The sequence below is a fragment of the Orycteropus afer genome, unplaced genomic scaffold (assembly GCF_000298275.1).
Source record: "Orycteropus afer afer isolate SDZICR_OR568_19922 unplaced genomic scaffold, OryAfe1.0 scaffold00175, whole genome shotgun sequence".
Classification (NCBI taxonomy): domain Eukaryota; kingdom Metazoa; phylum Chordata; class Mammalia; order Tubulidentata; family Orycteropodidae; genus Orycteropus; species Orycteropus afer.
Genome location: NW_006921762.1, coordinates 4,039,700 through 4,056,278, shown reverse-complemented (window position 1 = coordinate 4,056,278; position 16,579 = coordinate 4,039,700). Strand labels below are relative to the sequence as shown.

The 16,579-nt window shown below is 39.0% G+C and overlaps 1 protein-coding gene across 1 annotated transcript in view; it reads right to left on the bottom strand.

Annotated features, from left to right (window-relative positions):
• The window catches only part of SLC9C2 (solute carrier family 9 member C2 (putative)), a 132,460-nt gene that overhangs the window by 31,605 nt on the left and 84,276 nt on the right, over positions 1 to 16,579 (bottom strand). The window contains exons 18-21 of the mRNA XM_007947130.1: positions 11,958 to 12,009; positions 10,100 to 10,248; positions 8,352 to 8,477; positions 3,012 to 3,110 (exon numbers count right to left, since the gene is read on the bottom strand). Coding sequence (XP_007945321.1) covers positions 3,012 to 3,110; positions 8,352 to 8,477; positions 10,100 to 10,248; positions 11,958 to 12,009 — 426 coding nt within the window. The remainder of the gene's footprint in view (positions 1 to 3,011; positions 3,111 to 8,351; positions 8,478 to 10,099; positions 10,249 to 11,957; positions 12,010 to 16,579) is intronic.

Sequence of the window (16,579 nt, the reverse complement as noted above, 5' to 3'; positions counted from 1 at the left end):
TCCCTGAGTTGTCTCTCCTCACCTGTAACCCTGGGGCCCACTGAAGCTAGATGCTTTTCTTCACTCAGACAACTCCTGACTGTTGAGGCTGACAAATCCAAGGTTGACAAGTAAAAGGGCATAGTCCTGATGTTACCAAACCACACGGCAGGCCATTAATTCAAGTCACTGGAAGTCCCAAGGTCGGCAAAGCATGGCAGGCTGTTGAACAATGACACAGCTACACGCAGGGTTCAAGTGTGCCATATGCTAGAAACCATTCTCAAAGCTGTTTCTTATATACAGGAAGTGGACCACATACCAAAAGGCAGCTATTCAGCTGCTCACAAAAATTCCATCATGGAGCTGATTACCAGTCTCATCACAGGGAATACTACATCCAGCTGCCCAGCCACTCAACCAGGTTGACACACAAACTTAACTACCACACTGTCCTAGAGCAGGGTCCGAGTTTCTTAGTGCTGTCATAAGCAATATGCCACAAGTGAGGGGCTTTAAAGAACAGAAATGTATTTCCTCACCGTTTAGGAGGCTAGAAGTCTGAATTCTGGGCACCAGCTCTAGGGAAAGGCTCTCTTTCTGTGAGCTCTAGGGAAAGGTCCTTGTCTCAGAGTCTGTGGCCCCAGTGTTCCTTGGTGATCCTCACGTGATATCTGTCTTTCCCGGGTTGTGCTCACTTCTCTATGCCCATGCTCATCTTTATATCACTCAGAGTGATTAGGTTTAGGACACACCCTACACTGATGTGGCCTCATTAATATAACAAAGAGGACTCTATTCCCTAATGGGATTACAGTCACAGGTACAGAGGTGAGGATTCCAACACATATTTTGTTGTTGTTATTTGCCGTCGAGTCGGCCCCGACTCATAGCGACCCCTCCTTGGGTTTCCAAGGCAGTATCACTACGGAAGTAGGATTGCCCAACCTTCCTTCCGAGGAGTGGCTGGTAGACACATATTTTAGAGGGACACAATTCAAGCCATACCAAGCATCAAGGAACTGGATTCAGACAGAGCAGTACCAACACTTTGATATCAGCTGGTGAGACTCAAGCAGAAAAACCAATCAACTTCTGACTGTGAAATCAGAAATCAAAGCTGCTAAATCTGTGGTAATTTATTTTGGCAGTAACAAAAAGTGAATACATCTTCAGCCCAAATACCATTGGACTTATATTTTAAGAAGCCTTAGCTATGCCAACCAGTGCATAAAAATTCCTCCAAAAGAACGTGTATGTTACAGCCTTTTTTTTTTTAAGTGTTTGATTTGATATAGTTAATAAATACTGGTGCCATAGTGCCTAAGGCACTATGGACTGCTAACCAGAAGGCTGGCAGTTCAGACCCACCAGCCACTCCTCGGAAGGAAGGTTGGGCAATCTGCTTTCGTAGTCATACCGTCTCGGAAACCCAAGGAGGGGTTGCTGTGAGTCAGATCTGGCTTGACAGTAGTGAGTTTTTTTGGCTTGGTAGCTGTATATTCTTATTATGATTCTAAACAGGAGAAGCAATATAGCATAATGGCCAAGCACCTTGATACTGGAGGCAGACAACATGGGTTCAAAACCCTTCTTGGCCTCCTATTATATGCCCTTGAGCAAGTGAATTAATTTCTCTGCACATCAGTTTTCTTATGTGAAAGGCAGAGTTGTTATAAGGCTTAAATGTCAAACATGTTGCCTTTAGCCTTCTCATCTCTTTCTACATCCTCTGGCATGTTATATATTTTATTTATTTATTTTATTCATTCTCTGCCCATCTCCCTCCATCTCTCCACTAGAATGTAAGCTCCAGGAAGACAAGAATTTTTGTCTGCTTTGTCAGTCCTAGGCCTAGAATGAATAATGCTGGCTGCATGGTAGGAACAAAGTGAATATTTGCTGAGTAAATGAGTGAATGAATGAATAAAAAGTGCTTAGAACAGTGCTAGAGAAAGGCATGGCAATCCACTTCCAAAAAATTATCCACTGAAATCCCATGGTGCACTGGTCTACTCTGACACACATGGGGTTCTCCAGGAGGTGGGGTCATCATTAGTCAAGGTTGACTTGATGGCAATTGGTATTTTTCTTTTTCAATATGTGTGTTACTTAGTATCTGTAAGTAGTATTGCCCCCAAATCATGGCAACACTACATGTTACAAGGTAGAACTGCCCCATGGGCTTTTCTTGACTATAATCTTTATGGAAGAAGATCACCAGGAATTCTTCCTTGACTCCACTGGGTGCCAATGTTATGGTTAGCAGACAATCATAAATAGCCTGCACCACCCACTTCCTTGTTACTTAGTATTTTAATATATTTGTTATAATAATTTATTTCCATGATCAATTTTTATATTTTTAAGGTCTGCAATACCCATTCCAAAAATGGAAAGTCAAATATATCATTTATTATTTGACCTATAATAAGAGTTATGACTTATCTTCTAGGATCTAGGAATTTTGAAGGTCATAGGTGAGAGTCACCAATGTATTTAGCTGCCAAAGTTCAGATACTAAAGAATTTTTGTCCCTGTCATTCTACTGCAATAGCTCTCTCTCCCCTTTTTTTTTTTCTCTCTCTCTTTTGCTCTGTCTCTTTCACTCACCACCAGAAGCTTCCCCTTGATCAGCTCAAAAGTTGTATTTTCAATCCTCATCCTACTCTACGTCCCTGAGTATCTAACTTTGTGGCCCACTCTCTTATTCCTGAAACTCTCATTTCCTTTAAGCGAGTAATAGAACCACTCCAATTATTGGTTGCTTTGTCTGGATCATGAAAAATAACATTTCCACTCAGAATTGTTGTGAGAACTAAGTCATGTCTGAAGCATTTTATAAAATGTGAAGCTTTTAGATGTTGGCTATTATCATTATCCCTCAGCTGTAGTGTTCACTCTGAGCAGAAATGGTTTCAGCCATTTGGAAAAGTTAAAAATTTTGAAATTTTCTTGATTCTTAAAACTTCCCCTGTGTTACAATTACATATTCCAAAATATGTTTTCATTAAAAAAAAAGAGTCCCTTACAATTGCCATTCCTGAAATAATTAAGTAGATTCCTTGAGGCATTTCTCCTTCTTTGTATATGATATCTCCATAATCAAAACATGCAAGTTTGGCTTTTTTCTAAAAGATAAGAAAGAAAAGGAGAGTCAACTTAAAAACTCTGAAGTCTACTTTTCTAATGGAAAGAAGATTTAAAAGCTAAAAATGGTTTTCAAGTAACATAAAAGCAAAAACTATAGTATATTTTGTTTATTAATGAACTATAATCTGCTGACACACCATATCAACTTTTAGAAAGAAAGGGAGAAGCAAATAAACTATTGCTGTTAGGTGACATTTGAGCCCATTTTTTACTCATAGTGACCCATGTGATAGAGTAAAACTGCCCCATAAGGCTTTCTAGGCTATAATCTTTATGGAAGAAGCCCTGGTGGCACAGTGGCTAAAGCATTTGGCTATGAGACAAAAGGTCAGCAGTTTGAACCCACAAGCTCTGTGGTAAAAGATGTAGCAGTCTGTTTCCATAAAGATTCACAGCCTTGGGAACCCTATGGGGCAGTTCCACTCTGTCCTATGGGGTCACTATGAGTCAGAATTGACTCCATAGCAATAGGTTTGGTTTTGATCATCTTTATGGGAGCAGATCACTGGGTGGATCTGCAGAGATCCACTGAGTGGACTGGAACTACCAACTTTTGGGTTAGCAGCCAAGCACTTAACTATTGTGTCACTAGGACTCCTTAAATAAACTTTTTGTAGACCTTGTGATTAGTGCCTAGTACAGTAATTAATTTAATCATCAGTAAATGTTTACAGGAGCTCTGGTAGCATAGTGCCTAAAGCACTTGACTGCTAACCAGAAGGCTGGCAGTTTAAACCAATCAGCTACTCCTCGGAAGGAAGATGGGGCAATCTACTTCCGTAGTGATACTGCCTTGGAAACCCAAGGGGGGGTGGCTATGAGTCGGGTCTGACTTGATGGCACATAACAACAACAAAGCAAATGGAAGAAATGACAAGATAAAAGAACTGAACAGAAGATTTCAAAGAGCAGTTTGAGCAGACAAAACCAATTATTATAATGAAATGTGCAAAACCCTGAAGCTAGAAAACCAAAAGGGAAGAAAACATTCAGCATTTCTCAAGCTGAAAGAACTGAATAAAAATTTTAAGCCTTGAGTTACAATGTTGAAAGATTCTATGGGCAAAATACTGAATGATGCAGGAAACATCAAAAGAGAATGGAAGGAATAGACAGAGTCACTGTACCAAAAAGAATTAGTCGAAGTTCATCTGTTTCAGGAGGTGGCATATGATCAAGAACCAATGGTACTGAAGGAAGAAGTCAAAGCTTCACTGAAAGAATTGATGAGAAATAAAGCTACAGGAATTGACAGAATACCCATTGAGATGTTGCAACAGATGCCACACTGGAGGCACTCACTAATCGATGTTGAGAAATTTGGAAGGCAGCCACCTGGCCAACTGACTGGAAGAGATCCGTATTTGTACCCATTCCAAAGAAAGGTGATCCCACAGAATGTGGAAATTATCAAACAATATCATTAATATTGCACACAAGTTAAAATCTTACTGAAGACAATTCAAAATCAGTTGCAGTAGAATAGTGACAGAGAACTTCCAGAAATGCAGGCTGGATTCAAAAGAGCACATGGAATAAGGGATAGCATTGCTGGTGTCAGATAAATCTTAGCTGAAAGCAAAGAATACCAGAAAGATGTTTACTTGTGTTTTATTGACTATGCAAAAGCATTTGATTGTGTGGATCATAACAAATTATGCATAACATTGAGAAGAATGAGAATTCCAGAACACTTAATTGGGCTCATGAGTAACCTGTACACAGACCAGGAGCCTGTCAATCAAACAGAACAAGGGGACACTGCATGGTTTAAAATCAGGAAGGGAGTACATCAGGGCTGTATCCTTTCACCATACTTATTCAATCTGTTTGCTGAGCAAATAATCAGAGAAGCTGGACTATATACCACAAATGGGATGGCCTCAACAAACAGGAGTTTATTCTCTTACAGTTTGGACTATATGAAGATGAGTGTGGTATCAGGATTGGAGGAAGACTCATTAACAACCTGTGATATGCAGATGACACAACCCTGCTTGCTGAAAGTGAAGATGACTTGAAGCACTTAACTGATGAAGATTAAAGACTACTGTCTGTGGTATGGATTACACCTCAACATACAGAATACGAAAATCCTCATAACTGGACCAATAAGCAGCATCACGATAAATGGAGAAAAGATTGAAGTTGTAAAGATTTCATATTACTTGGTTCCATGATCAACACCAATGGAAGTAACAGTCAAGAAATCAGATGACACATTGTACTGGGCAAATCTGCTGCAAAGGACCTCTTTAAAGTGCTGGAGAGCAAAGATGTCTCTTTGAAGACTAAGGTGAGCCTAACCCAAGCCATGGTGTTTTCTATAGCCTCATACGCATGTGAAAGCTGGACAATGAATAAGGAAGAAGAGCTAATGCTTCTGAGTTGGGGAAGAATGCTGAAAGTACCATGGACTGCCAGAAGAACTAACAAATCTGTCCTGGAGGAAGTGCAGCCTGAATGTTCCTTGGAAGTGAAAATGGCCAGACTTTGTCTCACCTACTTTGGTCATGTTGTCAGAAGGGACCATTCCCTGGAGAAAGATATCATGCTTGGTAAAGTGGAGGGTCAGGGAAAAAGGGGAAGGCCCTTGTTCTGGCTACCTAGTGCCACTCTGACAAGAATACACCACAAATGGGATAGCCTCAACAAACAGGAGTTTTTTTCTTACAATTTGGAGGCTTTAAGTCCAAGTTCAAAGTGCCAAGCTCTAGGGGCTGGGTGAAAGCCCCTCAACCTTGGGCTTCAGCTCTGCCTCCAGCTCTCGGCCCACTGAAGACAGAGGCTTTTCTTCGCTCAGACAGCTGCTGGCTGCTGAGGCTGCCAAGCCCAAAGTTGACAAGTAAAAAGGCACAGTCCCAATGTTACCAAACCACATGGCAGGCCATTAATTCAAGTCCATTGTAAGTCCCCAGGTTGGCAGAGCATGGCAGGCTGCTGAACAATGACATGGCTACATGCAAGGTCCCAACATGCCATTTCCCAAGGCTTCTGCTTATATACAGGAAGTAGACCACATTCCCTAAGGCAGCTACTCGAGCTGCTCACAGTAGATTCCACCAAGAGTTAATTACCAATCTCATCATGGAGAACACTACATCTAGCTGCCCAGCCACTCAACCAGGCCCAGTCAAGTTGACACGCAAACTGAACTACCACAGCCCTCATGAGGTGAATTGACTCAGTGGCTGCAATGATGGGCACAGGTCTAGCAGGGATTGTGAAGCTGACACAGGATCGGGCAGTGTTTCATTCTGTTGTACATAGGGTCACTATGACTCAGAGCTGACTCAACAGCACCTAACAACTAACAGTCATAGTCTTTGTGACACCTATACAATGAGTGGGTGGAACTACGTAAATAAGGTTCTTGTGTCCCACCAAAGGGAATGGAAAGCATGGTAATAATGCAAATAAGCTGCATGGAACTCTGTGGGAGTGGGACAATGCAAATAAGTTGTATGGAACCCTAACAAGGAAATTGGTCAGTTTTTCCATCCTGCTGGGCTTAAAATAAGCCATCCCAGAGATGGGAAGATGGGACCTCACTACCATCAAGAAAGAAGAGAGAGGAGTGGAGTGTGTCCTTTAGACCCAAGGTCCCTTTGCTGAGAACCTCTTAGACTCAGAAGACAGAGCTGTAACACCAGAGAAGATGAAAGACTGAGAGAAGTGGTGTCAAGCATGGCAGAGTCCAATGGCAGAGAACCAGTATTAGCAGAACCAGGAGACTGGCACAAGATAGTGCACTGGGCTTCCCAGCCTATGGAGTGAGGCGACTATAGTGGGCACACTGACACAGAACAAAAAGCCAAACACCTTTGTGCAGGAAGTTTGCTGGCAGAGTAGTGTGCCTCTAGGCACTTATTGGCAGAGCTAAAAAGCTTTGCCAAAGCAGGGCAGAAGCCAGGCAGAAGCCAGGCTGAGGGCTGAGGGAACAAGGGTTGAGAGAAGAGGCCTGTCCTGAGAGGGCCAAGAGGACAGCCTGTCCTCAGGGGGCTGAGGGGAGCTTGTCTTCAGGCAGCCAAGGGGAACCTTGCCTGACCAAGAGAAGTTGAGAGAAATGTCCTGCACTGAGGAAGCCTACATGCTTCCTGATGTAGAGTTGTAATCTATTGATGCTGACCCCAAGTTGTACCTGTATTCTAATAAACCCCATAACTGTGAGTCCTGTGTGGCCATTGCAACAAATTATCAAACCCAGGAGAGAAGTAGAGAGTACTGTGGGAGGGATGACTGGTGTCAGAATTGGTAAAAAATTTCAACAGAGTACATATATCTGATCTATACCTCATGGGAATCGGTCTTGGGCTGATGTTGATGGTGATTCTCTCTCTCTCTCCTGCCCCTGAAGTTAGAGGAGATCAAACACCATAATGCCATATGTTTTGCTTTTTAGTATCTTATATTGTGCTGCAGATTTAAAAACCTTTAATAATCATGTATAGCCATATTTGAGCCATTCCACAAGATTGTCAAAATTTATCTGTAGGGAAGATGGTGTTGGAGGTTGGTCAGCATCAAGTTAAATTTTCTGTTGTTTTGTGGCCTAGATGAATGACCATCTTCCCAGGGAGACATCTCCTCATGCCATTCATCTTGTCTGCTATGAGGATTGAGACTGCAGGGTCCCTATGTTTATCAAAATGCAGATACAGGACATCCAGAAACCTGCTGTCAACAGGTCTTTCCTGAGGCCCTCAGTAGCCGACATTGCATAAAGGTGTTCAAAAACCACGCCATTTATTTATTTATTTTCCTTACAAATGGCTATCAAGAACCATTCATATTAAGAAATAACTACCATTTCTTATTGGGTCAACTCCAACTCATGGTGACCTCATGTGTGTCACAGTAAAACTGTGCTCCACAGTGTTTTCAATGGCTGATTTTTTTTTTCCAGTAGATTGTCAGGGCTTTCTTCCAAGGCACCACTGGGTGGACTTGAACCAACAATGTTTTGGTTAACAGTTGAGTGTTTTAACCATTTGTACCACCCAGGGTCTCCATAGTAAGGAAAGGGCACTTTAAAGGCTGAGTGATATTCATAAGGGGTAGAGAAAGTCTAACAGCTCTGCATAGGTATGGAGAGTAAAGGAGATTCTGGGCCTCTCTTTTGGTTTATTCTGTTGACTAGTACAGAATTCGTGCTTTGCAAATGGTTTTCTGTTCATCTTGCATGAAGGAATGGAAAGAATAGAAAACAAAAGCTTTACCTTGAAAAAATCAGTGAGAATCTCTTTATTTTCCAGCCAAATGATGTTATGAAGATATTTGTCAGGAGTAGGAGGTGGGATTGCCACTGGAAAATTATTCAGTGCTTTTATTTTTTTAAGAAGTACCTACGAACAATCAAAATAACGTTGATCAGATCCAGGAACAGAAAATGGGCATTAGGCAAAAACTAAATAAATTTGAATAAACTATGGACTTTAGTTAATAATAATAATGTATCAATATTGGTTCATTAGTTACAACAAATATGCAATTGTAATGTAAGGTGTCAAGAATAGAGGACACTGTGCATCTGTGGGGGGGTATAAGAGAACTCTCTGTGCTGTCCAATTTTTTTCTGTGAATCTAAAACTGTTCTAAAAATTAAAGTCTACCAATAAAATATTAAAGTTCAAAATATTTTAAAAGATGGTGATCAGATTTGCCTTTGGTTTTTTAAGAGAGTCTACTGTTCTGCAGTTTTAACCTTAATTTTGACCTAACAGCTTCTCATACCGCATTTAAATAATCAAACCTTTTTGTCTTAATTCTCCCCTTCTTACTATTTTCCTTAGTATATTAATTCAAGCTGAGTCTTTTTGTTTATTATTATTGTTATTTGAGTGAAAGTTTATAGAGCAAATGTTTTCCATTCAACAATTGGAGTCTATCATTTTTATAATCCAGTTAACACTGCATTCTACTTTTTCTTAATCTCAAATTATCTAAACTGCACAATTGATTACTAAATGATTTAATGCCATGTTTTTTTTCTCTCTCTCTCTCTCTCTTTCTCTCTCTCTCTTTTTTTTTATCATGGGTATGATTTGTTTCTAGAAATCCTTCTAATCTGGGAGGATAGTTCTAGCCTTGTGGACTCTGGGAAGCCTTGTCTGGCTTCCCCCATCAGCCAAGAAAGACTAATCACTGTCTCTGCTTTGTTCCCATGGCTTCTCCTACACATCTCCATTATGGAACTCAATACATGGTAGTAACAATACTTTCACTTCTCTGTCTCCTCTTTCATAGTATGTAATTTTTTTTTTTTAAGTTAGAGGAATAAATGACTGAATGAAAGAATGAGGAAGAGCCTGTGGATTTTAGGGTCAGTGTTGTACACCCTATGTATCCCAAGCCCCTCTCAGAGCCCATGGCCTGTAGTAACTATTAAATATATTTTGCAAGCCCCTTATGACCTGGGATTGATAACTATATTTCTTTTGCTGAAATTCAGCAGTTCGTAGGCATTCAATAAGTGCTTACTAAATAATTGATTCACCCAATACCTTTCTAAAGAACGCGATAGGAAAAATTAAGTCCCTCTCCTCATAAAGGCTATTCTTCATTTATTTTAACTAATATCAAATAATCAGTTGAGTCTTACAAAGCCTTCAAAGTGATAAGTGAAAAAGTAAAAGACAAAATTATATATACGATATGTGTAGACGTGTAACTTACAGAACACTGTAAAATAGCTCTATTCTCCCATAGACGGACACCACAGAGAAATCATATTACTCGCAACATCTAGTTTTGACTAATAGAGTGGACCAGGTAATTTAAAAAATTTCCACTGGCATTAATAAAAGCTTCAGGCAGTTACAGGGTTTAACACCTGCGGCTAATCACTCTTTTTCCAATATTTGTCATGCCTTACGACTACTAAGGTAACAATCCAGGCTGGGTATTAAGTTGATGGCATGAAGAGATTGGATTGCAGATACAGTGATATAGGCAGTTGCTTTATTACCTTATTTATTTCGATGCCTTCATGTTTATCAATAATACCTCTTGACCAAAGGAAGGTAAGGTTTTTCTGAGCTTTACAAATCACATTCTGGATTGCTTGCTTAGACTTCAAAGCGATGACAACATCACGCCCCTCATGCTCTATGTGTCCTGAAGCAAATAAAGCCACTGGTAAACAACTGATGGCATAATCATAATAAAACCTGTATAATGTTTTTGAATTTCCAAACTATTTGCACAAGCACCCTTTTATGCTAGTTTCACACAAAACTTGTGAGGCCAGTAGAACTACAATTACGGTGCAGTGACTAAGGCATTTCACTGCTAACCAGAAGGTTGGCAGTTCACACCCACTAGCCACTCAGTGAAAGGAAGACTGGGCACTCTACCTCTGTAAAGCTTTACTGCCTTGGAAACCCAATGGGGGTTGCTATGAGTCAGAATGAACTCGATGGCAGTGGGTTTGGCTTTGGTATTTTTTGGTTTTTATGGATGAAACCTTTGAAAACTGGCTTCCCTTACCAAGGAAGAAGTAATCATTCCCTCTGCTTTACTTCCATGGAATCTTCCACATATCTCCACTATGGAAATCCTTTCACAGGTCTGAATCAAGAAAATTTTGTAATATTCCATACTGATCAAAACATATTATAAGGTAACAGTTCCTGGGCCCCTAATCTTTAAAAGCATAGAAATAAAAATCTGCCAAAATGTAAACAATACCAAAAGGTCTTGGATTTTCTGAGATAATATCCTGATCCATGGTCTCCAAACTTACACTTTCATTCATTAGAGTATTCTGATTTGGGAAGTTTGATCTCTATACTTACATATGGCATCTATATGGCATCTTACACTGTGGTTATGAATACAAAGTGATTTTACTTTATTTTTTTAATAATAACTTCCGTTTATTGAGAGCCTACCCTATAGCGTAATGCCTAAGGTACTTGACTGCTAACCAGAAGGCTGGTGGTTCAAACCCACCAGATACTCCTCAGAAGGAAGGGTAATCTATTTCCATGGTGATACCGCCTCGGAAACCCAAGGAGGGGTCGCTATGAGTTGGGTCCGACTTGACAGCACATAACAACAACAACAACACCACCCTCTGCTATGCCTTTTACTGGATACTTTAATACACATCAAAAGCCTGGCCAACAAATCTTTCATAAGAAAAACAGACCCGAGAAGCTCAACATAAAGTCCTAGGTCTCTTGCTGTGTGCTTCAAGTATAGCAAGTACTCAAGTAAAGAGTGACTATAGAGTCTCAAGCCATGGCATCTCTTGCAACCTCACATCCCTGAGAATCCATGCAAAAGAAAGTTTTTTTCCAAGATCTTTGGGTGTCAGGTTAAAAATCAGGAGTCTCACTTGGACTGAGAAAATACCCTTTGGCTATTAATATTGTTCATTGTAGACTTTCATCTACAAATATAAAAATATAACCAAAATCACCAAAAATTGGGGGGAGGGGAACAGTATGAAAGAGAGGAACCAAACAAAGCAAACAGAAGAATTCTTACAACCTTAAGGCCTCTGACCTTGCCACCTTAATACACCCTCCACACTCCTCCATATTCTTTTCCCTATGCTCCCATAGTAACTAAGAGGACTCCTAACTTTCTGCAATTATCTATTAATATGCTCAAACCCTCCACCATCTCTGCACTATCTAAGGGTTCAGGTCCATCCATCTTTGCTTTCCCATACCTAGACCATCATATGTACAATAAATGCTTGTTGAATGAAAAAATTAATGAATGAAAGCAAATAAAAGAATGAAGTTGTCTTCTTTTGGTTAAACGATAGGACAATAAGATGTGATCTGGAGATACCAGGTATTCAAACTACCTACCTAGTTCTTTCATGGCATCTCGCCTGTTGGTTTCCAAAATGTCATACAATTTCTGTAAAAAATTAAAGAAAACATTAATTTCCTATTATACCAAGTATATTTCTTGTTTAAAAATTTGAGAAAAATAGAAGTATGGTAGAGGCAATCTCATTTCATTTATGATTTGGGGGAGATATTTGGCTCAATTCTTCCCTCTGAGCCAATTCTGCTACTCGCCTTACACTCAGACCCAAATTACAATGAAAGTTGTGTAGTCAGTGGCTCGCATGACTACTGTGCCTAATAGTTTGTAGAAAAGACTAGTGTGTGCTGCACGGTGCAAGAAGGAGTATTCTCATAGACAGATGAGATAGATGAATTAGCTGTGTGGGGAGCTAGTCATTCAGGAGCACAAAACAAGTGAATGATGAGAAAATTTGGCATCAATTAGTCAGGCTTCCTACAGAGACAGAATTCCTTACATAACTGAAGAAAAAGCTTCACTCCAGGGCTAACCAGTCTCTGTTCAATCATATAACAAATATTTGTTGAAAACCTATTCCTAACGAGGCTTACTCTCTAGCTTTGAGTCTTTCTAGAGCTTGCCTTTGGCCACACCAATCAGCATGGGACCAAAAACCTGGGTTGTCAAGTGCAAATAAATGAAATTCTGTATCTGAATAATGTATGGCCTACTGCTAGTAAGAGAGAGCAACTGGTTTATTATCTAAAGTTACAGAAGTTTAATAACTCTCCCAGAAAGATATTTGTTTAGGAAAACCCCATGAAACAAATCACTCATTTTGAATATAAGAATTGGTATGTAATTTTTATTATTTTTTTTCTCACTTAATAACACTGAATAAATATTTGAATGATGAAAAATGATTAACCTGTCCATGGCTTCGATATACTGTGATTCAGACCTGCTGGCATGGGAGCACAGATAGCAGCTAATCCCCCTCATACCAAACTGTACTTTGAGCAACACTGTAAGACTGCTGTAGGACAGCATTACCAAGACAGCATAAAACTGACTCCTGCCAATAAAGTGTACTCATGAAGGCCTAGACATAGATGTGACCTCTCTAAAGGGGAGCTGCCACCACCAGTTTCTCAAACTATGCCACTTTCAAAATAAACACCAGTCACATATCTAAACACAAATCAAAAAGGTATTTAAATCTTTACTGAAGAATCCTAAAAAATTGCCCAAGGGGGATTCATTTAATTTCTTACGCATCAGAGCAACTGCCCCCAAATTCTCTGTGGCCTGGCCTAAACTCCTCAAAACAGATTCTTAACTCACCCCCAATTGTCTCTTGATTTTCTTTTCTCCTATGAAATCATTCCTTTTCTGAATAATTTTGTGTATGATCTTTCTAATATAAATCAAACTAGACTTTCAGTAGTTCTTTTAATTATTTTTATCTATCTGTTATTCAAAGTAAATCAACAGGGTAGAATCCTGTCACATATTAATATTGCTCCAATAATCAATATTCCTTTAATGAATCTAGATAATATTTCTTATAAGAATATCACAACTTAACATATAAGTATGGAAGCTCTGGTGGCGTAGTGCCTAAGGCATTTGGCTGCTAACCAGAAGGCTGGCAGTTCAAACCCACCAACCACTCCTCAGAAGGAAGGTTGGACAATCTACTTCTGCAGCTATACCACCTCAGAAACCCAAGGAGGGGTCGTTATGATTTGGATCTGACTCGATGGCAAACACAACAACAACAACAACAATCATATAAGTATATCACAAAAGATGTCAGATGTCTTCCTAAACTTTCTTATAAAAGGAAATCTTAAATGCTAAAGGTATTTAACAGTATATCATTTTATGTATTCTGGAGATGAAAAGGGATTAAGATAGGTATATTTACTACCTCTTTTCCATTCCTAACTTCAATAAGAAAGGAGCAATACAGAATAGAAGATCAAATTCCTGTGGAAACCAGACTCACTGAATTGAGACTAGGAGAACCCCCAAGTCTATTGTCCTGATATAATCTTTAAACCTTGAGCCAAAACTGTCCCATGAAGTCATCTGTAAACAAAACAATTTAACTCAATTAGTAAAGAACATCAGCCTTGAAATTTGACATCTTTTGAAGAATTATCCGTGTGAGATCAAATTGACAGCAGTAACTCAAGGGCAGAAGAGAAGACAGTAAAAGTTAATGGTGGTAAAACAATGTGGGTAAAGGTAGTGAGAATGGTGACACAATATGAAGAATGTAACCAGTGACATTAATCTGTTCATGTAAGAATTGTTGAATGGGGGTATGTTGGATGTGTATATTTTCACCAAAAATTAAAATAAATAAAAAGGAAAGAGCCTATCTTTCTTGGCTAAGGCCCTAAGGCAACTCACAGACTTAACAACAACAACAAAAATCCCAATCAGAAGACATAAGCCCATCGCTGACTTATGTATATACACACAATCATTCTTTCCACATCTTTTGTAATTATAACTTAAATTCATTGTCAGGTTAAAAATCAGGAGTCTCACTTGGACTGAGGAAATACCCTTTGGCTATTAATATTGTTCATTGTAGACTTTCATCTACAAATATAAAAATATAACCAAAAATCACCAAAAATGGGGGGGAAGGGAAAAAAGAAAAAACAGTATGAAAGAGAGGAACCAATCAAAGCAAACAGAAGAATTATCCTAATAAAGCAGAATTGACACATGAAACAAAGAAATTTAAAATAAAGAGATCCAAGAGAATATAACCAACTGAGGAAAGAGGAGGATGAGGAGTGAATGCTTAATGAGTACAAGATTTCCATTTGGGGTGATGAAAAACTTCTGGAAGTAGGTAGAAGTGAATGTACTATAATGACACTAAATTAAATCCTTTAAAATGGCTATCATGGGAAATGCTATGTTATGTGTATTTTATAATAAAAGCAAACAAACAAAATACCAAAAAGAGAATGCCACTTTCATTAAAAAAAAAAATGAACAAGTTACTACCAAAAAAGAAAAAAAGAACAATCACGATTATTGGAGATCAAAAGATGATGGTCACAATTTTTTGAAGACAATTTAATAGATGAGCTGAATAGCAGAATGAACAGAGCTAAAGACTGAATTAGTAAACCAGAAGATCAACCTAAGGGATTCTTGCTGTAAAGAGTAAAGAGATGAAAAGTATGAGAAAAAGGGACTGGGTTCAGATTTTCAAAAATCTGTTTAAAAGGGTGTCAGAAGGAGAACACAAAAAGAGTGGAGAGGAAAAATAATCAAAGAAATAATGGAAGGAATGGAAATCTTCAGATCATAAAGGCCCCAGTTAGTGTTGAGTGAGATGACTTTAAAAAAGAATCACATCTAAATGATCATTTTGAAATTTCAGAATTCTAAGGAGAAAATCTTAAAATTCTCCAATGAGAAAAAAATCACTTACAAAACTAAAATCAGACTTACATCAGGAATATGGAAGACAGAGGGGTAATGTCTTCCAGTTCTAAACAAAGAAAATCAACTATGAACACAAAATGAATGGATGTGTACATATACATCCTATGAAAAAAATATTTGAAGCTATAATCCAGTATAATAAAAAGGAAAGTTTAAAAAAAAAAAAAAAAAAAGATGCTCACATAGGATTTGAGAAAGAGTGGCTAAGGAATATAACTCAAAAGAAGAGAAGGAAGCAAGTAAAACAAACTTTAAAAAAATCTATTTGGCTGTTTCATTTACAAAGTTTCTTTCAAGTAATAAATTGTTAATGACATTGAACTATATTTCCTTTGTGGATTGAATCAAATGATAGATTCTACAGTGTGTAATTTTCATATGATCAGAACAAGGTAAAGGCTGTTCATTGGTGTTGTGGATTGAATTGTGTCCCCAAATAAAGTGTGTCAACTTGGCTGGGCCATGGGTCTTTATGGTTTGGCAGTTATGTAATGATGTAATCATCCTCCATTATATAATCTGAAGTAACCAGCCAATATGTTGTAAGGGGATTTAGGTAGGAAGCAACACCCTCCTTACTCAGGTCCCAGTCTTCCTCAATGTAAGGGGAATTTCCTTGCATCACTTTTTATCTTACAAAAGATAGAAGGAGAGAGAAGCAGGCAGAGAACTTGACTACCACCAGAAAGAAGAACCAGGAGTGGAGCACAACCTTTGTATCAGGTGTCCCTGCACTAAGAATCTCCTAGACCCAGGGGGAGATTGATGCCTAGATACATGGAAATCTCCAAGGAACAATGAGACCACAGATTCTTAAAACACATGGAGATCTCCAACGAATACCAAGACCACAGATGCTTGAGACATGGATCTTCCACTAAGCAAAAGGTTGTCAGTTCAAATCCACCCAGTGGCACCCAGAAGAAAGGCCTTGCAATCTACTTCCGTAAGATGTTTTTGTTACTTGTTAGTTGCCATCCAGTCAGCTCTGACTCATGGTGACCTCATGTATGCAGAGTAGGACTGCTCCATAGGGTTTTCAAGGCTGTGACTTGTCAGAAGCAGATCACCAGGCCTATCTTCCAAAGCACCTCTGGGTGGGTTTGAACCACCAACCTCACCAACCTTTCACCTAGTAGTTGAGGACATAGTCTGTGACATCCAGATGGCAGGCATTGAAAACCCTATGAATTATACA